The sequence below is a fragment of the Aquila chrysaetos genome, chromosome 5, assembly GCF_900496995.4.
Source record: "Aquila chrysaetos chrysaetos chromosome 5, bAquChr1.4, whole genome shotgun sequence".
NCBI lineage: Eukaryota > Metazoa > Chordata > Aves > Accipitriformes > Accipitridae > Aquila > Aquila chrysaetos.
Window position 1 is genome coordinate 41,205,409 of NC_044008.1, and position 25,132 is coordinate 41,230,540.

The following is a 25,132-nucleotide window of genomic DNA, read 5'->3' on the forward strand; positions in this document are numbered from 1 at the left end:
GCACCTGGTGCACAGCTGTCCCATAATCATTAATTAATGCAGTGCAGAATTAAGTGAAGATTTGGTTGTCTGAGGGGAAGCTCTGGTACTTCCATTTTGTCTTACACATGGCAGATTTCTGAGAGCCTTCTTTCTGTATTTCAGACTAAATACAGATGGTATAAGACCACACAAACACAGCTCTTCTGCTTCTGAGGGCAGTACACACAAAAATTAATAGTGAATGCTCTCCTTTTGAGGAAGGGATCATATTCTGCAGAGGGCAGTGGGTTCCAGCTAAGTACTGCAAGGGACAGAGGCAGACCTTGGAAATCTCCCTGAAATTCCTATGTATGGTTAAAGGATCTTTCTCCTTTCCCTTTCCTTTGCTTCTACCTTAATGCAATCTCTCCTCCACCTTTCCTATACTAATGCAGTAAATCCCCTGCATATTACTTCTACAACTTTCTATATACCCCATCCTTGTCTGGCTCTTTCTCTGAGATGGGTCCTTCATTCTCTTTTTCAAACGTCCCCATGAGTGATATATTTGCTGTGCCATAAGCCTTCAGAATATACACACTGCAAGTTGCCAGTGAAGGGTTTCCCACTCATCTGGGCTTTTCTTCTTTCTCTGCCTCCAAAACTATACTTTTGCATACCCTCGGCTCTTCTGAAAACTAAGTGTCCAATTAGTATTTCTCAGTTCTGCTTTTAGCTTGAAAATAGGAGCAAAAGTTAGAATACACACCGAAAATATAGCCAAAAAAAGTCAGTAATTAAAATTTTTTTTAATGGGACATAAAATATAAAATGCAACATTATCTTATGTGTTTGAAAAGTATTAGTGATCAGAATTAATGTCACTGCCAGATATGGTTAAGCTTGCCATATAAACACATAGCTAAGGGAGTTCTAGGGGAAAATAACCCATTCTTTCAACTTCTCTCCAGTAGTAGCATTTTTATTTCACTCTTTATGTATATGAATACAGCTTCAGAGTAACAGTTTTGAAGCTCCTCTGAACACAAAACTTTTTAAAAAGCTGCTTAGGTCTTCCAGTTAACTTTGCCATTGCTTATTGCCACTTTGGCTTTAAATTCTTTTTCATACTTACTAGATGCCCTTATAGTGTATGGATTAGGACAACTTCTAGGAGCCTGCTACAGACTGGAGATTATGGTGATTTTGAAGCTATCAGCCATGTAATCTGAATTGCATTGACAAGCAGATAGTTTTTCAGCTGTCTTTTTCTGCTTAGAGCTTTGTATTTACATGCAAGTAATTTTTATACCAAGAAGCATCCAGGTTTTTCCTGACTAAAGGAAGACTAAATGAAAACTGAAGTCAAGACTCTTATAGTATAATACTAAGCAATGGGAGTCTGTGTGCATATTTGACTCAAATCCTACTTCAATTTTTAACGTCTGTCAGATACTTGCTTATGATGCCCACCTTAGAGTCTGGAAGAGAAAGAAACCTTACCTTCTTACCTAAATCAGACAGGCAGTAGATCACTTGCACTGTCTCGTGAACTGCATCTGCAAATGACACCAGTAATGCCTTGTGTCATTGGAGGGCTCTTATGCTTTACTGATCAGATTGTAAAGGATCAATATAATTGCAGACCCCCGGTCATCTCCTGACATCTTATCCAATGCAGTCTATTTCCTTCCACCTTGTATTGATGCTGATATGGGTAGTTTTGATTAGTATCCTATGTTGAAAGATTCTGTGGATATCTTTACATTATCTTATGTTAGTGTTTTGTCTTCAGCACAGCTCCTATAGTAAGTTTGTATACAACAGTTAAGGCTGGCTCATACCATCTGACAAGAGGTGTGGGCGTGTGTGCATGCGTGTGCAGGCATCTAGGAAAGCAGAAATCTGGATGCTATCTGAAAATGGGAGTTTCTAGTCTCACAGCTTTTCCTCAAACATTTAAAGGCTGTTGTCTTTCAACTCTGATTGAATTAGAAATTCTAATTTCTTAGAGGAGGAAAGACCTTTTTTCCATTTTAAAAATCAACTGTGGAATGCTACATAGTAGGACCATTTAAAGCCAACAGACAGCATGTGCTGAAACAGCAGGCTAACAGCATGCAGATGATGCTGTGCAACAGCAACACCTGGCCTAGTGACCACAAGACTTTATTAGCGTAACTCCCTCTTACTATAGGCTAGGAGCAGGCTTCTCTGTCTTTTGCACTTATTCATTCAAGTGCAGAAGTACAGTTGCCTGCCATGTGAACAACTGCCAGTGTGTCATGCTTAACTTGTGCTCTACTTTTAGGCATCCATTATAAACAAGATAAACTATGAGTTGCTACTGACTTTTAAGGCTGTGTATAATAAGACTGACTACCTCTAGGAGAGACTGTTTAGATATCATCAGTCTGGATTATGTTCATAGCCCACATGCTTGTTAGAGACTACTTTTCTGTCTTGCTTGCAGTCACTGTGCATGTAACTCCACTGAAATTATTAGAGCTCTGCTAATGCAACAGGGTAAGCAGATCTTCTCAGTGAGTTCCACTGCTAATTATTGAAGTCTGCTTAGCTTCCTTCCCACCAGTTTTAGGAAAGGACTTACAGTAGAAATCTTCTGCTCTCTGGCTTGTCTTAAAGCATCGGTTCCTTCTATATTTAACATAGTCCTTCACCTGTCTGTACATCAGCACTGATGACTTTATAAAAGCTTGTGCAAGCTGATATTTGAACATCTGGATTTTCAGAAATGCCCTAACTGTAGCAGAGCCTGTTGGTAGGGTCACTTTAGCTATAATTTTGTTTATTTAAATGTAACCAAGAGATACCTCATCTCGGTTTTCTTGTTTCTGTGAAAACCTCCATCATTTTTAGGTTATATGGCAGTATTTTCTACATAGCATGGAATCACTTTCAGCAAGTGTCAACAGGTCAGCCTAGAGAAAGTGGATGGGTAGCTTTGTAATCCCTAATCCATTGCACACAGTTAAACAGATACTATCAAACTGGCAAGTCATGGAAAACATGTTTCTAAAACTTTTTGTTATGTCCAGGAAGAATTAATAGGTTCAGCATCCAGGATGTTTAAGTTTTATATGTGTTTTTTTAGTGTAGGTCTTTTTCTCTTTGCTATAACCTTGGATCCATATTGGCCCTAGTTTTCCCCTTACAGTCTTAGACCTTCCGGCTCCTTTCCCTCTTGAAGACTTGTGACAATCTTAAGCATCTAGTTCTGTTTTCTATTTAGGAGAAAGTGGCTACAATCTCAGTGACCTTTTTGCTACACTGTCATCGCACTCCCAATTTTTTTTCCATGGTCTTTTGCAGAACATGAGTATGGCTTCCATGCACTGTTCATGCCAACTCACTCTACTGTATCACAACAGTTCTCTAACCCTAGCCTTTTACCTAAATCCTACATGCAACTCTTTTCAGCTGGGACTGTCTGTCTTACTCCTGCTTCATTTTTCTCTTTAGGCTACTGACTTACTCCCATTACACTCATTCTCTAGAACTTTTCCATGAGCCTTAATTTGATGCCAAAACCTATTTATTTTTTCTTTCTGTATCATTTTAGCCTTGCATTATTCTCTAGTTTTCATTGGTATTCAAGAATACTTCTATGAATTTTATATTCCATTTTCTATCCCTGTTATTCTATTCAGCTCTCCAAAGCATTTCTCTCTCACTTGCTAGAGAACAATGCCCCACTCAAACTACACTTCTATTCTTAAAGTATTCTACAGTATTTCAGAAATAGGCCACTGAAATGCCACTATACTTACAGTAAATATCTGGAACATTATCTCAAGCAATCAGAGCAGTCTGCCTACCCTTCCTTCTCCCAGCAGTCAAACATAGTAACTTTGAAAAGTCTCACACTGTCCTTAGTAAATGGTGGCTGTTTGATCAGTTGCACAGCTTTAATATATGATGATAATTAAATCTTTTTTCTAGTGTCTAAATCTTCCATTTTACTTCCAAAGGCAAAGAATTAAAAGAAATGGTAGTAATTCTTTGTGCAGTAGTTTAGACCAGGAGTACTGAAATAGTGGTCCATAATCTACAGAAAGTGGTGCTGGGAGTCACATCAAGCATGCGTGTTGGTATGCTCACAGTGATCCATTTGTCTTATTTAGATATACTAGACATACATCTTTTTTGTCAGTTCCTCCCCACTCCGCCTTCTTATCCCTCATCTGAAATTATACCTTGCAGCTGCCAATGGCAGTTGAGAACTTCAAGTATGTTACGGAGTTCAGCCCATTTTTCTCAGCTGGAGCCTGAAATTGCTTATGTCACAGATTATTATGACTTCAGTGCCAGAAATAGCAAGAAGGAGCAAGATCTTTAGTAATACAAAGAGAGAAGCAAATTTACATACATAAAAGGCACATGCAGAATGTCGTGATTGAATGAAGTGCTTTCCATTTTCTGTAATGCAATGAATTCCTTAAGAAAACTTAGCAGAATAAGTGCAAAATATAAGACAAATGAAGATTAGTTTAGCTTCAACCTATCTATTTTTGACTCAATATGAGTTACTAAGCCATTTTACTTATTTTTAATAAAATATCATACCATTTTACCATGGTGAAATACCATATTCATTTTAATCCTTTCTTCAGAAGAAGTTTTCAGAAACTCAATATGTAAAATAAGCATAGTAGAGAAGACTTTTAGCTAGGTCTCTCCAAGAGAGGGTCATTCACCAAGCATGTAACATGTTCTGGCATGAATTATTACACTGCATAAACTACTTTTGCAATTTAAGGTGTACTGTGTCTCAATGAATTCCCATTTCCTTGATCTGTTTAGCTGGCAGTACTAGCTCTTCAACAAAGCAAGCTAGAAAGTTACATGAAAGGGGAAAAAGCAAGCATGAGTACTGTGTGAGAAGCAGTGGGATGACACAGTTAACACTAAAGAGGCGGGTTTAATTAATTAACTCTGCCAGTGCAGGAGGCAGATTTAACTGCAGGGTACACCATTGTGAAGTATATTGCTAATCCAGTGAATGTATGAAGATATGGTTTAATATATAAAAGCAGTGTGGATCAGAATATAAACTTGATGCCCAACATGCCCAATTCTCTCTGTTCCAGAAATACAAGGTGAGTGGAAATTCCATAAGAAAATATGCTGTGAAGCAAATATAAACCTTGAATTACACTATAACAAGTTCTCTCCCCACTTAAGACCAAAAGAAGCCTTTGTGCTTTTCATACTAGATGACAAGTTATCATCTAATCTGAATAAAACTTGGTTTCCCAGGTGTATTGAGAATTACACAGGAGCCCGTTGTGAGGAAGTTTTGCTGCCCAGCATCAAGTCCCAAACAAAAGGTGACCTGTTTGCAGCTTTCTTGGCTTCACTTCTTCTTCTAGGAGTTCTTGTAATTGGAGCATTCTACTTCCTTTGCAGGTAAAAGTGCTTCAGAGTGCTGAAGCTATTTAATCAAGTAGAAATTTCTTCTGGTAATCATGTACTAATTATTTGAATGTAAAAGTATGTAATGAATTATCCATAAGGTTTGTATGGTTATTCAGCATAATTAATGTGGATGTCTCAACTTGTTGCTCGTAATATTTTACTTCCTGGCTTGTTCCTGGCTTTACTTCAATGTCTTTTCTAAGCTATTACTTATAGCTGCTTTCTAAAAAAAATACACGTAGTACACCCATTTTTGAGAGATTTTACAGTCTACCTAGAGTTACTGCTAACATTTTAAAACATTAGTAACCCTTATGCTGTCCAAAGATTGAGAAGGAGAAGAAAATTACCAAAGTGATTGGGGATCAGAAACTGTTCCACTGCATTGAACTGGCAGCCAAACCAACTGGTGCCATTAGCTCACGATTCCTTTACAGCTCCTGGTTTAAAAAGGAAAACTAAGGAAAGAATCAAATTCAGGAATAATGCCAAGTAGATGTTTATTAACTAACTAACATCTAGAACATATCAGAGGACTAACTCATTTATCAGGATGATCCATGTTTGAGTAGCATGAAGATGTCAGTGCTAGACAGCATGTGCTGCAGTAGCATTTTAGGCATATGAGGACTTTGAATGAAAACATGTAAGCAGTTACTGGAATAAAGTCAACTATTTGATGCTGTACATATATCAGTACAGTATATCAGTACACTTTATACCAAACCCAAACAAACTTACTGTCTTCACTTACTCTCTGCATTTATGTATGCAAGTCAACCTCCTACGTCCCCTCTTGTTTTTAGAGTACAGCACTTTTTGTAAGAGCTCATTTTGTCATATACTGTTAAAATGTATTTATGCCTTTACGAGGCAACTTACGAGCCCTTGTAATTCTTAGCCATCACAGACTTGCAGCCTCTTCCTCTTTCTCCTGTGCTGCATTTCTCCTTGGTTATGATAACCTAAGGTTCTTGCAATTCTGTTCTTTGCTCTCCCATAATCACATTGCCAAATCAACCTCTCTGATCAGTGCCTTTCAATGAGCAACCTTTGGAATAGCTGGTCTAGTTTTACCTCAGCTGCTGTCATGGAAACCCATTGAATGCCAGTTTTTCCCATAGCTGAATATATTTAGAAGAGAGAGAGACCATTTGATAAAACAGAGTTTGTATAAAAAAAACCCTTGTTGTAGAGGATAGCCCCCAACTTAGTCATTTTAGTTAAATTAATCCTGTCTTAGCAGTGGAACACCACAGCAGTTGTTTGCTAAAGAACATTTGCAAATTACTATAAAGTTATTAGAATAGAATACAGCTTTAACTAACTAAAGCAAAATTAATTCAAGTCTCATAGAGGTATAGAGAGTATTTCCTCAGAAGTAAAGCTCGTCTCTGAGAAAAGAAAAAAGAAGTCTTCAGAGAGCAGAGAATTCAGAGAGTCATCTGTTAAGAGATCCCTTTCCTCTTGCATACAGTAAAATTAGGGGAAGGCTGGAGACACAATCTACTGAGTTTTATGGTCAAAGAGCCTTGCATTGCAAAGTACAGAAGCTTAGAATAACAGCAATGACAGGTCTGTGCAAGTCTTTTATTCAACAATTGGAAGATGAACCTCAACTACTCTATTTCTTTATAGGAAATCAGTTTACTCAAGCTTTACCTAACTGGCAGAACAAGTAGTAGGGCCACTTTATTAGAAAAATAATAAGGGCAGCAACTCAGTCTTAACATAGTTGCCCTTGAACCTATCTTACATACCAGACTAGCTTGGGAAATCTCATAAAATCATGATTAACTTCTTTAGTATAAAGAAAAGAATCTAACTAGCTTACCTTTACACTTCACAGGCTGATATAGCACAATCATCTTCTGCTAGAGAACTCATCTATAAAAGAAACACTTTACATCTAAAAGTCCTTATCTCTTGACTGAATTGACCAACATGTAAGAGGAGTCTCAAGTGGATACTTTAATCTACCCCCCTCTTTTCAGCTGTATAAACAAGGATTATTGCTAGCAGCTGTCATTAACATTATTATAATTATTTTTTCTCAAATTTGATCTACCACCTGTATCATAACATTCTGGAAGAGGGTAGAATTAGAGCTTCTAAGGGTTAGCTGAGAGTTTGCGTCATCCTTGACTTGTCCTCTTGACAGGATATATTAAATTTAAAACGTTAAGAGAAATATTGTGCCATCAAGCTTCCACTATTACACTTTATTAACAAATATGTTTGATCCAGAATGAGAAAGCAGAGAGTTTTTTCCCCTATATTGTGTGTTAGTAAGCATTTCTGTGGCTCTTTCAGCAGAGGATTCTAGCGTGGTTTTAGTATAAACAGTAATGCAATCGGAGGGATGCAGAACAGGAGATATTAATTGCAATTTAGGACACAGAAACTGAATCCCTAAAATTATACATAAAATCTTTCAGAATTTAGGAAATCAGTGCTCTGTTTTCTTGTCCCTGTCACCACTTGTACCCCCCTTCCTTTCCAAGTTTTCTTCCTCTCAGGCTGCTTGGGGCAGATTTCAGGACCAGGCATGTGCAAGTGCATTTAATGCTCCCTACAAACAAATCTGTTCAGCATACAAGGGTGGAGAGAAAGGATTTCATTGCTCTGCTTATAAAACCAAAACATAAGTAATAGTAAAAGTAACTGATAAAAGAGCTGCATAGGAGAAGCTCTGGGTGAACAGCGGGACATAATTCTCCTTTTATATTTAGATGAGTCATCACATTTTTATCAGCTGAGGATTTATTTTTTCCAATCTGCCAACAGTCTGCTGTTAAGCTGATTTCATGCTGTACTTGATTATTTACCAGGATTCATCAAGATGGTATGGTTTGGGAAAGCAAACCTACAAGGAGAAGGAGGAGAGAGAATCAAAGATAATGAAGAAGCAGTATTTGAAAAGGCTAGAGGGTGAGAATGGTGGAAAGTAGAACAAAATAAAGATAGAGGAAAGGAACGGAAGGTCTGAGTGAAAGGAACAGCAGAGAATGGAGGGAGGGAAGAGGGAGAGTGGTCAAGGACTGGTGACAAAAAAAAGCAGCTTAAAACTGGAAAAGATAAACAGTAGTCTAGGGTTAAACCTCCCCCTGTTGCTGGAACCTGCTGAAGGAAAGGCTACTGTAGAGCTATCTCAGTGAGTCTCAGGTCGATAGAATATAATTATTTAGGTAGTAAAGTGAGTAGCTTTAATTTACTTTCTGAAAAAATGATGAGGCATGCTGTTGCAACGAGAAGACTATGCTTTTATGTCTCTTCAAAGATGAGTCTTGTAAAACAATTTTATATCATGTTGTAGGAATTCATAAGAATAGTACTGTCTGCACCCAAAATTAATGTGAAAACCAGTTCAGTACATTAGCTTCTATGTTACTTTATCAAGTTTTGTCCAGGAATGTGTTGTTTCATAGGCAATAAATGTCGCCTCTCTGTCAAAGGGGGAAATCCCGATCTTTAAAGAGCACGCTCAGTTCCGTTTGCTACATTCCTGTAAAAGCTCAGCACATAAAACTATTGCTATTTCTAACTACTGGGAGTCACTAGAAGATACAGCATCATGCCAACTATTGTATTTTAGCAAAGATAGTCAAATATTTACATTGTGAATATAAAACTTATCCATATATATATATATATATTAAATCAGAACTGGTTTTATGAGAGCTATTTGCTATTTAACGCTGAAAAAATGTCTTGGATTGGAGTAGGCTTCTGTGCAGCTTTAGGCCCAGGAGCTGCATAACCTGTTAGCAGAGCAGAGTGTGTAGAGGTAGAGCAAATCCAGATCTAGCTGCTCTCTATCTTGAAACAAACACACACACACCCCACCAACAAATGGTACTGATAAAGCCTGTTGTTTTGACCTGCGGAAAACAGGAATGTATGCAAAAATCCTTGCTATTGCATTGTTACTGAGGTAACAAATAGCCTATTTTGCTAAGCAATTCACCTATCAATACAGGTCCATCTGGCCTTCTTTCTCCAGAAACATATTGCACAAGTGTTACTGGAAGAAGAATAAGAAAGGTAGCTGATCAGTATAGATTCCACATAAGCCAGCTTTTATTTAAAAACAATATAGAGGCCTGAATGCCACACACACAGCTTAGAGGAACAGAAAAAACCCTAGGGAAAACTAAAATAAATCTGCAGTTCATTTCTATGCTTTATTATAAGTCCATGTTGAAATACCAAATTACCTGTAAGGTAAGTGTATATTGATGAACAGGAACTCAGCCAGCCAAAACAACGGGGTCTAGGAATAAAGCCATTTAAGCAGTCCAAGACAACAGACTTTGTGGGGGAGTTATATCACCACAGGACACAAACTGGACAGCAAGGGGAATAGCTCATGACTCTTCTCAAGCGAGCAGATGTCTAATTACTATTAAAAGAAAGGGACAGAGACAGCAAGAGATCAGCTCTATTCAAAAGATCTGTTTCTCCTCAAGAAAGTGTGGAAAATATCCCATTATTGGTATTTTACTTCCAAATGTTAAGAGAGTTAACGATAAATTAGATAATTTTGTGATATCTACTAATTGCTTAAATAAAGACCTGAGAAGTCAGACAAACAGGAACATTAACTTCAGGAGAGAAGCCATGTAGTTCTGAACGCTGTGCCTGCCTCTGATCTCTGTTCTTCTCCCTCAAATACGTGCTTCTCAAAAACGCCGTGTATTAATTAGAAAGTAATTGCAGAAGATCCATTTAACTTTTTTCAGTGGAAGCATCATTCAATTAATTTGTCTCTGATAACTTTTTTTCATTCTGTGTGTGTTTTGTTTTTGTTTTGTTTTGTTTTTCCTCCCTGTTGTCTGTTTTTTGTTTCTTACGGTCAGGAAAGCTTCCATTCCGAGGACGAGTTCTTCAGAGTGTGGTGCCAACCTGGTTGAAACTACAAGCAGCAATGGCTGCAACAGTGAGTATATTTAAAGTTAAATGATTGAACTCCATAAGGAAGGCAGGGGAGGAAGTTTTCTTTAATTAAAAGCATGTGTTCTGTTTGTTTTTCAGAAATAATAACAGAGTAAAGCATTGGAGTGGACGAATGGCGGGAAAACAACATGCAGAGCAACCCTAAGAATACAACAGTTGTAGAGGATGATGTGGTAAGCAAGATGAGAGAAGAAAGTAGACTGATATAGGAGGCTTACTTAGGTGTTGGAGAAGACTGCAACTAAGACATAAAGAGAAAACAGTTGCACTTACTGGAGTTTCTATGTGTTTTTAAAGGTGTATCAAATTATACAGAAATCACTATAATCACTATCATTTCTGTTGGAATTTTGTGAGATTTTTCACAACAAGTTACTGTTTTCAATAATGCACAGGTAGAAGCATGACATAATTTTGGTTTTTACTGCATGGGAAATATGAAATAATCTTTTTTCCACTGCACAAAGAATATGGTTTTTAGTGTGAGGTAATACTATGAATTTTTGATAGGATTGTCCTTTTTCACAGGATTGCTCCAGAGGAGTTGAGGACTGTCTTGATTCAATAGTATCAAAATTTATACCTGTGATACATGTCCAGAATTTGGCTTGTTTCAGATACACTTACCAGATGTAGGAAAAAACCAAAAAAGTACCTTTCTCTAGCTAATACTGACGTTTTTTTTCTTTTTTTTTTTTTTAATAGTAAGACAACATGAGGATGAGGTACCACTGCTAGTGTTTTGGCCAGCTTCCTGGCACAAGATTTTAATTCAAATTAAAAGAAAATATTAAGAAAAGAGATTGGTAATGGTTAAAAGAAGTTTACTAGGAAGAGTATTTACCCTTTGTTTGGTATACATCCCTAATATCAAGCAAAACACTTTTGTTGATGGTTTTATTTTTGTCTTGCTTTCTTCTGAAAATCTCACTACTGAGGGAGATTTAAACCTTACCTTAAATTTACCAGTTGATATTTCAGATCCTAGAAGTCAGGAATTTCATTCATCGGGTCCATTCCTGACACAAAATATTATCCAGGCAGGTGTCTGGGCTGAACAAGTGCTGCCCTCTCTAAGGATTTATTTGTTTTATTCACATAATCATTTGTTGATCACACCAGTATATTATACATCACTATCTGGTTCCTTACAGTATTCTTTTATTCAGACAAAGAGAGGCCAAATGACATGGTCCATCTCTTTTTCTGCCTTGACAACACAAAGAGACTGTCTGGTTAGTCAGAGGCATAGAAAATGTGAACTGAACAATTTTGTTTTCAACTTATTTCTCGCACTGGAGGTTGAAACCAGCAAAAATCAGATATGTTTCCATAATGGCACATTCCCTAGCGGCTCATTATATGGGATTTATAAGGTTGTATTGAAGAGAAAATTAACTGAGAAAACCTCAGGGATTGAAAGGGGAGAGGATGCAGAACGCAGATTTCTTATCTCTGAAATAAACAATCTGGAGATGTATAAAAATATAGGTGCAAAGAAAATGTTGAATAAGCTTCTATTCCTAGGGTGTCTACTACATGCTGTAGCATCAGAAAAAATAGTGTGTATTTTATATCAACATAGACAAAAGTACAGCAAGACAGAGAAGAAAAGACATGCTGTTACAGCGTATAAGGTAAGAAGTCAAAGAGAAAACCGTATCATAATAGCTACTAGAAAACAAAACAGAAAAATACATTACCTTCTGAGGACTCAGGTTAGAGAAGTTAGAGTCCAAATTAAAGCTCAGCATCTGAAGGCAGAATCTGAGGGCACCAAATCAAGTAGAGGACCTGATCCAGAGATTAAGGTATATAAAGCACTAAAAGAGCACTTTCTTCCCAAATTAACTGATCTTATATGTTATTTTCTGGACTTCAAACCTTTAGCTGATACTCTGAAGGAAGGTGATAATATTGCTTTAAAGGCTAAGAAAGATAGAAGTGATTTTTCATCACATAGCGACATGCTGCTGTTAAATACAGAGTTTAGGAGATTTGTAGCAGTACTGACAGCTACATTAGAATCAGTATTACCTGAAGTACTTTGCACAGCCTCAGTGAAAATTAGTCAGAGACGACTGCTGTTAGATAACTTCCGTATGTTATCGATCATGAGACATTCAGATATAATAATGTTAAAGTTTTGTGTACTGTTTTCATTGAAGAAGGAAAAGGCTTGTGGTCATCTTAAGTGGAAATTCAGGATGGAAACATTAATAGAAAATGTAAGAAATAAATGGACTGAAGTTGTACTCTATAAACTCTTAGAACCCTCCCAGCTTTCTAGACAGACATGGAATAGTTACTCACTGTTACCAATCTCGTCTGCATTATTCTGGAAACAATTTGTACAAGAAGTGAGGATGAATAAACCAAAACCATGTTTAAATGCAAACAAGTTGATTTATCAAACAATGTTATCTTTGAAGGAAATCCTGTTAGTGATTCAGACTGCTTCAAACCCATCGCATCTGGGAACATTTCAGCTTCTAAAATTAATTATTTCAATTCACAAGCTTTGTGAATATGACATTCAGGTCAAAATGAGATCAGGCTACAAATTCAATTTAAGGTGGTCAAATGCCACAGGAAGTACAGGGTAGCCAACATTACATATAATTTAATAAAATAGTACAACGCTCTCTAGCAACACTTGCTTACAAAATTAAGCAAGTAGTCCTGTGAGCAATAAAGCTAAGAAAACACCAGTTCCAATGGATCAGATCTTGTGATTGGAGTCACTGGAGTCTAAAAAAAGTGTTATGTGTATATGCAGGGATGAGTAATAAGGTCTCTCTTTTCTGCTTGACTCCTGTTTTCATGAAACCTAAGATCTCATGTCTTTAAAATTACCTCTCCACCAGTTGAAAGGTTGTGGAGGGAAGAAAAGTGGAAAAGGCTAATTTCCTAGGAACCTCCACTAATATGATTACACAACAATTAATTATAGTGTTATGGAAAAATTCTTTTATACCTGAGGATCATGTTTTACTTCCAGAATCTTGTAGTAAAGGTCTCTTCATAATGTGTTGCAAAAGTCTTCTGATCACTTGCAGAACAGACTGCTAGCCATTAGGAGGAAATCTCTTTATAGACCTAAGTAAGAGGTTGCTTATGTGTTACTCAATATATAATTTTTTTTCATTAGTAGCCCAAACAAACGCTGGGGCAAAGTACAATGAAAGGAGAAGGAGAAATGGCTGTTCAAAGAAAACAAGAGGATTTCTCTGTGCTGCATAGTCTTCTGATTTATATTGTTAAATACCAAGTGGGAAGACCAATGGGAAGTCCATTTGGTAGCACTTCCCATTTTAAAGGTACCTTCAATGTTGTGCAGCTCCTTCATAATTTACTGCACTAAAAAAAAATTTTCCTCCTGGCCCTGCATTTTTACAGAGCAGTAAAGGGGCTCTGATAGTACGACTCAGTTACTTGAAAACGGAAAGCAGAGAAGAAATGGGGGAGAGAACTTACCACAATGGAAACGGTGTCTGTGCCACTGCTTTCTGTTCAGAGTGTCCTGCCTAGGAGCTACCGAACTGACCAGAGTCCAGGCAGAAAGGGAAACCTGAAAGGCTAAAAATTCCTGTTCAGCAAATTCTGCATCAGGATAGAGGTACCTAGAAGGGACTGCCCAGGGAGAGGGAGAGCTTTAGCCAAGGTTGGTTATGGATTTAACATCGGATACCCAACTCGTTCTACAATAAAAAACAGAACAAAACCACCCCCTCAATTATGTTCCGTTGGTATTTAGCATCCTTTCAGATTTAAAGGACATCAAGCTATTTCTAGTAAAAACTGAAAAGACTGTGGATTAGTTTGGATAAGAGTTTTCACTTGTACTATGACCATATTCAAACCCAGGGATATTAACGAAGATATACCTGTATAAGTTTGGGAAAAAACCTAGAACTGAGTTGTGTTACGATCCTCTGGCAATGTTACTTAGATTACCGGGATGCATATGTTCACTGTACCTATCTCTCAGTTATAATGCCTTTTGTTGACATCTATATATTTAAATGAAGAGATGGTTAAGATTAGTGAAAAAAGTGCTCCTTTTCAAGAAGTACTGCAGTATTTCCTGCACTTTGGGGGAAAATGAGCAAACAAAAAAACCCAAACATGCACGCCTAAAGATGTTTAAAAAAACCCCAAACCTTTTTCATTGTTGTATGTAACGTTATTTGCCTGTGCTTATCCAAAGTCTGTTCTTGCTTTTCTTGTGATTGTAACCTGTTCAACATAATCTGTATGTAATCTGAGAGATGAATTTCTTGATAGCAAAGTACCAAATACAACTTTTGTGGAATACCGATAGGCAGGTTGCCACTCAGTTCCATGTTTGGGACTGATACTCCACAAAACCTTTCACCAGGACTTCTATAGCTAGCTAAGAGTGTGTAAACAGAACCTGCAGCTGTAGGACCTGAAATAACAAGAAGATACTGCTGTTTTCATCCCCCAAATTAAAATATGACCAATTTCTAACACTTCTAAATGCACCTCTGTGTCAGTTTGTGTAACACTTGAACATTCTTTTTCAGTGTACATTAAAAGAGACTTTTCAAATTATCCTCTCAATGTAAGTAATGATATTTTGACTACTACAACTTTTGTACAGGCAAACGATGGGCTGTAAAAATGTAGCTGAGTATCCACTGGTGGCATTTTTTAGCAGGGCTCTGTAATTTGAATCTATGTTGTACGTTCTCCATCACAGAATTTGCTGCCGTTTCAAACTATTCAGTCATTTTCACCAGTTCTGGAGACTCTAGGAGGGTTGGATTAGTGTTTGCTCTCACTGTTGCCATATTGGCAACTCAGCTAAGACAAGCTTATTTTAAAAAAGCTGTTTCTAACTCTTATAGCTGTGAAAATCTATCTTGAAAAGGTGACATGACTGCCACTGATTCAGTGATGTGAATCACTCTGAAACATTTATTTTGAGAAGTTTGTGCTACCTGCTAATCTCAGTGAGGATCTAGCTGTGAAATGTAATGATAGCAATTTATAAATTGTTTTTTAAAAGCATTTAGAAGCACAAATTCCATTGATTTGGGAATAAAATTTTTGCTCCTGAATTATTAAAGCACTTGAAAAAAAATTCCTATTAGCTATTTCTCTGCTAACATAAGTATCCAGGTAAAATAATTTCCAAATAATCCAAACCTACCTTATGCCTTTCCTTTGAGAAAAAAAGTTTCCAGTTTTTCACTGTAGCTATATGTTGTCTGTTTAGAAAAATACTATACATTGTTATGAAGTGCTGGTAGGCATAAAATAATCAGTACAAGGGTCCTACAACATTTGAACTTGTATTTGTTTGACCTAAAACTGTGCTACAGGACAAGGCACACCACCACCACCAGAAGTGAGCTCAGTTTACCTCACTGCATACCTTTGAGCGTGTAGCTCAGGAGACACATTCCTAGACAGAGCACCCTCAAGGCTAATACGGACCCCCTCCGAAACAGCCTCTTCTGGAGCCTGTGTCTGGCTGAGACATGGGCTTAGGAACAGGAAAAATTTCAAGTAAGAAATTTGATAGTTGAGAGTCTGACGTTTATCTTGCCTGCTTTTGTGTGCACAAAATACAACTGCTGTATTAAGATGGAATGTATTTTAGAGATCCACCACAGACTCATACAGTAACAAAAAAAATCTCCCCACAATAGAATAATGAAAAATAATCAGACAGTGGGGGAGGTAATTATTTTCTTAATGTTTGCAGAGTGCTCAGACATTATAATATAGAAGACCCTATAAATGTACGTTTACTATCTTTGTAACTTCCAACTATGCAAACTTCGAGACCTCCAATGTTACTTGCCTGTATCATTCCATTGAGTAAAACAGAAGTAGGCATCTGAATGGCAAGTGTTTTTTAACATGTTCTCTCATTTGGCCAGACACTAGGGGTTCAGAAAACTTAGGTCGAGATCAATGAACACCATTACAGAGTTACTTCTAGTAGAAACTTCTCCATTTTTAGAAAGACAAAAATAAACTAAGAGGGGGGTAATGACACTGAGTGAGTTCTGAGGTACACTTTTAACTAAAAATTTATTAAGAATCATATGTAACTGCTTTTTTTTTCAAAATTCAGTCTGAGGTTTAACATTCTTATCGGCCTTCTCTGCTACACGCTGAAAGTCAAAGTTTGGCTGCATCATTTACGTATCTTGGTTTACTGTTCCCTGCTAAGGGGGCATGATTCAGTTTGACTCATTCATCTGTTAAAATAAGGCTCCTTCCAGTATTAACTTGGGCCAAACCAAATCTGCACAGAGAGTAACAAAACCCAAGTTCACTATCTTTGCAGTTTTCTGCAGTTTTTAACTGAAACTGCTTTCTGGCAGTACAGTTGTGACAATTTAGCATAATTTGGTGCCTCTTTATCAAATTATTCTTGCTTTCTTACAACTGCACATTATAGAAACGTCCTATAGTGAGGGGGTTTTTGGATTAGTAATTTTAGAATAAAAATTATTGTAATAGTTTTATGTTGGGTAATTGCAGTTTTCGTTCTACAAGCACGAGGTTATACATCACACCGCTTGCCAATTATTTTTTGTACTTTTGAAACCTACAGTTCACTTAATTGAATGATGCATTAAGAACAAATGTGCAACGAAACATTGTTCATATTCAAAACATGGGGGAAAAGAATGTCTTTTACCTTTTGTCAGCAAAACCATCATTCCACCCTGCAGGTCTTGTGATTTTGGAAGTTTTCTTTTTTTCTTAACAAAACCAAAATCCAGTTGTGGTCACGCAGGGATTATATTCTCTTGCTGGAAACATATTACCATCGGCACTGTAACTGCAGATAATTACCTTTAGAGCAGTCCTGCTATTCACATTTGCCTCAATTGCTGAATATTCATTTAACTAACTTTGTCCACTTTAATACCTCATGGTTGGTTTTTGAGTCACAGAGGTATAAATTACTGCACTGCAAAACTTCCTACCCAGGAAGAACAAGCTCTGCCTTTTGGTACGTGCACCTTTTAAGCACATATATTTTGGTTTCACTCAGGAGTTGTCGTGGTTAAAGAGAAAATGAGAGTGTGGAGGCAAAATGAATTTGGATAGCAAAACACTTTAATCACAGATGTTGCAATTTTATCAATTGCGCCACTTCCCTGTCATTTGGAAGACGTGACGCGGTCTGGGAGAGACAGCGTAGCAGTTCCAGCCATGCAGTGCGTGGTTCTGGGGTCCCCTGGGCTCATCCCCACTCCCCGAGGTTGGAGAGATGATCCTGGACTCTGTTGCAGGCTCTTGGGGTGTCCGTCCCCCCCCCCCAGCATCTTTTCTGTACTATGTTTACCTCTTAAGTGTCCTCGGCTACAGGACTGGGCCGCTACAGGACCTCGCTGACGATCAGCCCCTTCAAACCACACACTCATTTCCTGCTTTGCTGTGCCATCGTTGGAGCTCACCATCTGCTTCTTCGGACGCTTCTGGACACGTTTGCACTGTTGCTCAGGACACGTGGTTGCTCATACTTCATCTTCTACTACAGCAAAAAGTTAGTTAAAGTTCATGGGCTTATGCTAGTAGCAACGCTGACTAGCCCCAACTCCTGCTAACAGCTACAGGAATCCTCTCTGTTACAGAAATGAAACATCTTCTTTGCCTCCTGTTAAGTAAGTAGCTTATGCAGACAGAAAGGGCCAAACATGACATTCCGGTTATGCTGAAAAAACACATATCCACCTCCCACTGAGAGGCTTCTCTTAAAATTCAAGCATACTCCATTTCCAAATACCTTTCCTTCTAAATGTAGTAACTAAACGTTTTCCCAGTCACACCCACACTTAGTAATCTCCTATCCCTAGGAGGCCACTGTGAGTTCACAACTTATCCTCTGTCTTCCAATTTAAAAAAAAAAACCAAACCATCATCAACACAGCCATGGGAAAGTGCTGTCTGTGCTCAGCACCCACTGAAACCAAGTTTCTCAACACTCGGGGCAGATACACCTCTACCGTAGCTTGTCAGGCCAAGTTCAGGAAAAGTTTTAACTAGACACGGGCAAAAAGTTGCCAACTGTAGTCTTGGTTGGTACATTTAAAGCAAAATATCATTATTTTGTCGTACAACATACAGATAAGTATTTTCTTTTTACTACACTGGAAACGGGCCAGCTGCCTGATTTGGCATTTAAAAGCGTGGTGAAATGGTGCAAAATTCACCTTACTGTCATTCTCTTACTAAGTGAAGATAAAAGGGAGGAAAGAATTTAAAAGGGAGCAAATATATTATTAGCTATACTGAGACTATGCTGAATTTACTTACTTGAACTTCGCAATACTGCATTCCAGCTGCAGCAATCAAAACAAGTGACTGATGTAAAAGCGTGGAAAAAACATGGAACAGCACCGGTCTTGTTTAAAGGCTCTATATAAATAGAACACAGCCAGATCTTGGGTGGCACACAATTTCAAATTAAAAAGAAAAAAAAAAAAACTTTTAAAAGGAACTTAAAAGACACCAGGTAGTCTTAATTTTTAGCACTCTGGATTTAAAAGTTTATAGTAGAGAGCATCCTGCTACAAGAGAACATAAAAGACAACCAGTGCATTTTGATTGTGTAAACTTAAATACACAAAGACTGAAATTGCTGGTACGCACGAAGTATCAGACGCTATTCTAAACCAGGGATTTAAGATTGCTGAAATTCAGTTCAAGATGATGAGACAAGCTGAACTTGTAACTGGACAACATGTCTTTAAATCAAAACTTCTTCTCTAAGAATAGAAGGCAAGGTACTTTTACGTATTTTTCATCTTTATTTAATAAGCACTTTGTTATTTTTCTCTAACGATTTTCATTCATTTTATCTAGTAAAACCATTCAGTTCTGTAAATAGTACTCAAGTCTGGGCAGGTTGTGCACCTCTCTTGAAATAAAATCCAGGAAACGGTGGATTTTACGCATCAGTATTTCAGTACGCATCAGTAGTTTTTCTAGACTGTTTCACATACATAAATAGAGCACATCAAAGTACTGTTTCTTTCTACACGTTGGTATTTGGACTCCCAACAGCCATTTGTGCAAACCATTCTCACTTTGGAAGAAAGAGGCTTCCTTCAATTGCAGAATTCCATCAAATATCGTTTACCTGCAATTCTGATGTGTACAGGGGATTACACAAAATGCAAAGCTTTCTCGCAGCTATTATATTAAACTCTATTCCAACTACAAGATTCGATAATATTACCAAAACGACGTTTATGTTTTGGAAGGGGCTTTGATTGCAAGATGTCCACTCATCCAGACTTCTCAGCTTTCTGGAATGAAACAAACAGCTCACTGAAGGATTAAAAACATATTTACGCTTGGTTTGCTTTAGTTGAACCAAGATGAATAAGAGTCATAACGGTAGTATAACCATGAAGCAGGTCATCCTTTATGTCATTACATTCTCTTAATACGAAATTCCCAGTAACTATTCGATCGCATCCTATTTCCCCATGTCCAAAAAAGCCAAAGAGGGGAACGTTAGGAAAAAACTTCCTAAATGCATCTGCTTCCATATTCCTTTTGGTTTTATAATGCCGATATCCTCTGCCAACACACGCAAACATGAAGCCAATGGTGTTACGCTCGGGGATGTTTGCTGCTTTGAGACGCTGCATGGCGGCTTCTGCTGTCCTCTCATCAGCTACATCCTGGTCTAACAACACAGTGGCACTCTGGATCTGGGGACCGCTGAAAGCCAGCCCAACCACACCGCAGGCATCGCCGGGCTGGGCGTTGTTACTGAAAGGCAACAGGCATCGAGTTAGAGAACCTTCCAGGGAGACCACTTCCGACCTGAATAAACTTCTGCTGTGGCAGAAGTAGGTTTCAAAGCAGACCGACAACCTAGTCATTCTGAAAGCCACCCATAGCTAAAAAACAAACCAAAGCCTTCAAATTTTAGCAACTTTTTTTTTTTTTTTTTAAGCAACCTTTCACAAGGAAAAACTTTCATGTCCATTCCCAGGGATTAAGCATAAGCCTACCTTTCAAATGCACGCCAAATTCAACAGTTTGTTTATGTCACAGCTCTGTAATTCCAACTAAACTATTAGTTAAACTTAAGACAAGCAAAGGTAGTCGGCATTTACATATCAAACCAGGGCAACAGTCAACAACGGCTTCAGATTCACGTTGCTTTAAGTCTCCTTGGTTAGCCAGGACACGCTGGTTTTAGCAGTTACCTGCTCATGCTTTATTAGCAATAATTTAATACACGGTCAGCTCTCTTATCTGGACTAACGGTGCAGCTGGCGTACGTTAGATGCAAGAAAAATGTTGGTACTGCTACGGAGTTCAGACCTACGCTGGCATGAGAGGAGCCCGTGGCAATGTCTGCACCGCACACCCCTGCACAGGACGCTCCAGTGAGGATGCGCCAGCACCCACGATTCAGAAGGCACAAAGGGCTCTCCCCGTGCAGCAGAGCAGCTGGTGCAACTGGAGCCCAAATCGGCCCTGCAGGGATCCTGGCGGAGGGAAGGGGTTTAAGCTAGATGAGATCTGGCCCAGTCCTGTGAGCGCCACGTCCTTCAGCAGCAGCAGCAGCATATTAGGTGTGCTCCTGAGGCACGGTCCTGTTTGCGTGTTCAACTACTGCTCTGTAATGTGAACCAGACCGAGGCTGATACAGAAACAGAACGTTCACGTAACTGGTCTCTGCCACAACGAGTGATAATTTATCTGCAAGCCAGGGAGTAAACACAGACTGCAATAAACACACTGGGTATCTGAAGCTGGAAATCTCCGTTGCAGTGGGCTTCTCCTAACTGGGTTTCCAGAATCCAATTTGTAACACAGTCATACAAAGCTTCCAGCTTTTCTGGCTAGATCACAGCGCAGCAGTTGGACTTCATTATCTTAAAAAAAAAAAATTAACATTTTACTACTGTTAATGGGCATTTCTAGTATGACATAACTAAACGGCTATGGCTTTTGCAGTGTTTCTCCCATTTTAAATTTTCTTTACAATCTACCCTGAAAAAGATACCTACTTCTCAGAGGTCAGTGATGTAAAGCTCTCCACTTGTCCCCCAGCCAGGATGATACTTTTCTCATTCAAAGGATTGACTATTTGATGAAGAAATCGAGTCGCTCCAGACTTCCAGGAGTTGTAGCCAAACAGAAGAACCACCCGGAGATCTGGGTTATTCTTCAGACCTACGAACAAAACCACAAACACCAACGCTCTTATTTTGAAATCCTGACCCCTGAAGTCCAACCGTCCTAGCCTCTCCTCAAATAACACATCACGCCGTTAGTAATGGCTTTGCGTTGCTGCAACTGGGAAAAGAAGACACAAGTTGCTCAGGCATTCAGGAGCTGGGCCGCGTTCCCCACATAAGCGAGAATTTCTGAAAAGAACCTAGCAAGGAAAAGAAGGCTGCACCTGCTTCCTCCAGCATTCAACGTCTTTAGCGGAGCATTTGAGTTTTACCACAGCCTCTGAAGGCACAGCTCCTCAGTTTTACTTGGCAGCCTTAACAGTCCCTTTTACAGGTAAGAACCGAGTGTCTAGGTTATTCAACAAGAACCACAACACAGTAAATAACTTTACCTGAAAATTAAATACATTACATACATTCAGCCAGTTGCTTATCCCAAGGCAGAAACTCTCAGGTTCCTAGAATACTCAAGAAACCCTCATTATATTACTTTTCATAAATGATCTACCCTGCTGAGCACACAACGTGAAGAATGTAAACCGTATTTACTGAAATACGCTGTGTTCCATTCTACCTCTCCTTGCTACAACACCCGGCTTGGGATCTAAGTGCAAAGTTATTCTGGAGAAGAAGAGAAGCAGCTCCTTCCCGCTCGTTTCTAAACTGCAGTGATGGGAATCATTCCCAATGGCACAATCTCATTTATCGTTATTTTTAAGCCATTAGAGGTTGCTCAAAATGGAACAGCTCCGCTTGGAACCTAACTGAGGTAATCTGAGATCAATACTCAGGATAACTTAATCTGAATACTTCAGAGAATTGGAAGAACAGATACGCATAATTACCAGCTGCGGCCTGAGAGAGCCACAGCGTGCTCCGTGAATGGAGTTAGCACGTAAGCTGTTGTTTCCATGCTGGCGCCTGAAAGAGCAATACCACACTTCACAAAAGCCCAAATAAAGGGGAGAACGAGGACATACCTGCTTCAGCAAATTTACTTTCATCAAAGACCCTGTTCTTCAAGTCTTTTGAAAAATGGAAGGTATGAATTTTCACCCCATCGATTTTGGGAAACAACAGAGCAAACCCAGCTTCGCCCTCTTCAATTTCTTGAGGTTGATTGCTGCTTGAACCCATAGGGGTAACTACAAAGATACAAAATCAGACATCTTGTGTTCAGTCATTCCAATACTTTTGTCTACACTGTAACACAGATTAAAAGAGGCAGAACAGCTTAGACAACATAAAACATGATCGTTCATTTCCGCAACAACATATGTAACTGATGACTGGTGTCATTTTTTTGTTGATGTTTTGGTGAGATGAAGCATGTCTGAGTCCTTGCTGGCTATAGATCATGCTGAGCTGACTTTGGACGAGGAGACATGGATGCGTTTGGACGTTTCCCCCCAGCCACAGCAAATATAAATCAGTTGGAAAACAAGCACTGCGCAATACAGCTGCCTCAAGCCCTCCAGCCAACTTCTGCAGGTAGGCAGAAACACTCAGGTTTTTAAGGACCACAAGTGAAACGGAGAAAGGTGTTATACAAGCGTGTGATGACAGTATAAACCAAACCGACACAAATATTGGGAGCGTATTATTGAATTATGGTAGCGATAACAATCAAATACCCTACTTATGCTCTGGGAAGAAAATTTAAGGTGAGAAACAAGGAAAAAAAACTTTCTAGTGATAAAAAGCGAAGCACTAGAAAAAAGACTGCCAAAGGAGGCTGTGAGTTTTCCACAGTTGCTGCGTACACCTCCTGCTAGGCCATAACAAACAGGTATGTACTGAGGACGTCCTGTACGATTACTCACAATGTGACTCTGAAAAATACAAATAAATCCAAGACGCTGTCAATAACTACATTAAGGTGCCAGGAAAAACTGCAATAAGCTGCCTGCTCAATTAAATCAAGCCTTTTAATTATAACTGCATCACACGAAGTAAGAATTTAAGCTCCACGTGACTCAAGAGCGACACTGCGAACTCCTGAAAATTGAAGCTAGCGCCGAACAAGGTGGGAGCAGCACACGGTAATCTCTGTGAGAACTCTCCTGTCAGTCTGCAGGACTACGCTTTGAAAAAACGTACGAAACTGTGATAAATGGGAACTAGAATAGATGTGCGATAGGCTGGACGCCTCCAAGCTCACAAAATCGCAGGTTTTCCTCCTACCTACGATCCCTGGGGTGACCAGTCCGAGAACCTGACATCGCTTTGGCAACAATTTTTCGAGCGCGATTGCCGTTTCTTTACTGTTTCTTTTTCTGGCTGTTAAAAAAAGAAGAGAGAAAAGCGGAGAAGAGTAAAAACCAGTTGTTCTGAACGGCACCGGAACAAGCCCTGCAGTCAATCCCATCCTGTCTAACCAACGCTGCCTGTCGGCGGCTGCCCCGCTCCCAGCGTGGCAAATCTGTACTAGCGGGTAAGAGCACGGGACTGCCGGCACGCCGGCAGAACCGACGTCCTCCACGGAACGGGGAAGGAACTCGTCTACGAGCCGCGCCTCCCGCCGCAAACGCGGAACGACGCGGTCTCGTTTTCCCGCCGAGGATTTACTCTCCCTCGAGCTTGACGTTCGGCGGTCTCCCTTTCGGCCGGCTCTCCCCTACGCGCCGCCCTTCCGCCCGCAAAGCGCTTCTCGAAAGCGGGAGCGACTCAGTCGGAGTTTTACCTTTCTTCTGCTCGTGACACTCCTCGTGCCCGCTGAACGTTTCTGCGTCGGCTATATAGAGCACGGTCTGGGGCAGCACGTGCACCTTCTGCGGAAAAAGACGGGGAGACGGGACCGCGCTATAACCCAACCGCGTCCCCACCGCCCCGGCGGTCCCCCCCGGGCGGCGGCGGCGGCGGCGGGAGCCCCCGGGCGCGGGGCGGGGGAAGCCGAGGGAAACCCCGCCCACCCGCCGCTTTGCCGGCGCCGGCCCCGCCCACACCCCCACGCCCCTCCCTCCCTCCCTGCCGCCGGGCCCCGCCCGCCCGCCCGCGCGCGCGCGCGCGCGCGCCCACCCACCTCCAGCTCGCGGGCCAGCGCGCGCACCAGCGCGTGGCTGTCGGCGGGGCCCGGCTCCAGCGCCGAGACCCAGGCGACGCGCTGCCGCCCCCGCAGGATCCGCCGGGCGCACTCCCTCCACAGCCGGCACACGCTGCAACACACCGCGGGACACGGGGCGCGTCGGCCGGGGCCGCACCGGCTCCCCCGCCGCAGCCCACCACCCACCACCCCCCACCCGCCCCCCCCCTCCCCCCCCCCCCTCCCCGCCCTTACCAGGCGGCGCGCAGCAGCGCCTTGGTGGGCAGGAAGCCGAGGACGCGCTCCACCACCTCGGCCAGGTTGCCGAGGACGAAGCCCCCCTTGGCCGCGGCCTCCATGGCACCGGCACCGCCGCCTCTCTGCGTCACCCCGCCCGCGCGGGCTTTTCCGGTCACGCGGGGGCGGGGACGGCCGGAGCCGCCGCACTGCCGCCGCCTGGCGGCCGGGAGGACCCGCCGCGCTCCGGCGCCCCGCCCCGCCGCCCCCCCCAACCCCCCCCCCCGCCCCGGGACCCAGCAGGGAGACAGCGCAC

The 25,132-nt window shown here is 40.5% G+C and overlaps 2 protein-coding genes across 17 annotated transcripts in view; one reads left to right on the plus strand and one right to left on the minus strand.

Annotated features, from left to right (window-relative positions):
• Positions 1–16,014, plus strand: part of NRG4 (neuregulin 4) — a 55,350-nt gene extending 39,336 nt beyond the window's left edge. For 9 of the 14 annotated variants that reach the window (XM_041123334.1, XM_030013448.2, XM_041123337.1 and 6 more), the window contains 3 exons: positions 5,242–5,391; positions 10,260–10,339; positions 10,435–14,934. In XM_041123334.1, coding sequence (XP_040979268.1) covers positions 5,242–5,391; positions 10,260–10,339; positions 10,435–10,451 — 247 coding nt within the window. In that variant the 3' untranslated portion in view covers positions 10,452–14,934. Of the gene's footprint in view, positions 1–5,241; positions 5,392–10,259; positions 10,340–10,434 lie in introns of all 14 variants that reach the window. The other 5 variants (XR_005932339.1, XR_005932342.1, XR_005932337.1 and 2 more) reach the window with 5 other exon arrangements.
• A 3,123-nt stretch (positions 16,015–19,137) lies between these two features.
• Positions 19,138–25,040, minus strand: FBXO22 (F-box protein 22). Of its 3 annotated transcripts, none has more exons than XM_030013435.2 (7): positions 24,835–24,987; positions 24,580–24,712; positions 24,241–24,328; positions 23,742–23,837; positions 22,538–22,702; positions 21,387–21,552; positions 19,138–20,133 (listed from the first exon to the last, which is right to left on the minus strand). In XM_030013435.2, exons 1-7 carry the CDS (start codon positions 24,936–24,938, stop codon positions 19,704–19,706), a joined length of 1,182 nt encoding a protein of 393 aa, XP_029869295.1. In that variant the 5' UTR covers positions 24,939–24,987; the 3' UTR covers positions 19,138–19,703. The 3 variants fall into 3 exon arrangements, with proteins under 3 accessions (XP_029869295.1, XP_040979267.1, XP_029869296.1); XM_030013436.2 differs by lacking the exon at positions 19,138–20,133 and adding an exon at positions 20,140–21,251 and having other exon boundaries at positions 24,835–25,040; XM_041123333.1 differs by lacking the exon at positions 22,538–22,702 and having other exon boundaries at positions 24,835–25,040.
• Between the last annotated feature and the right edge of the window lie 92 nt (positions 25,041–25,132).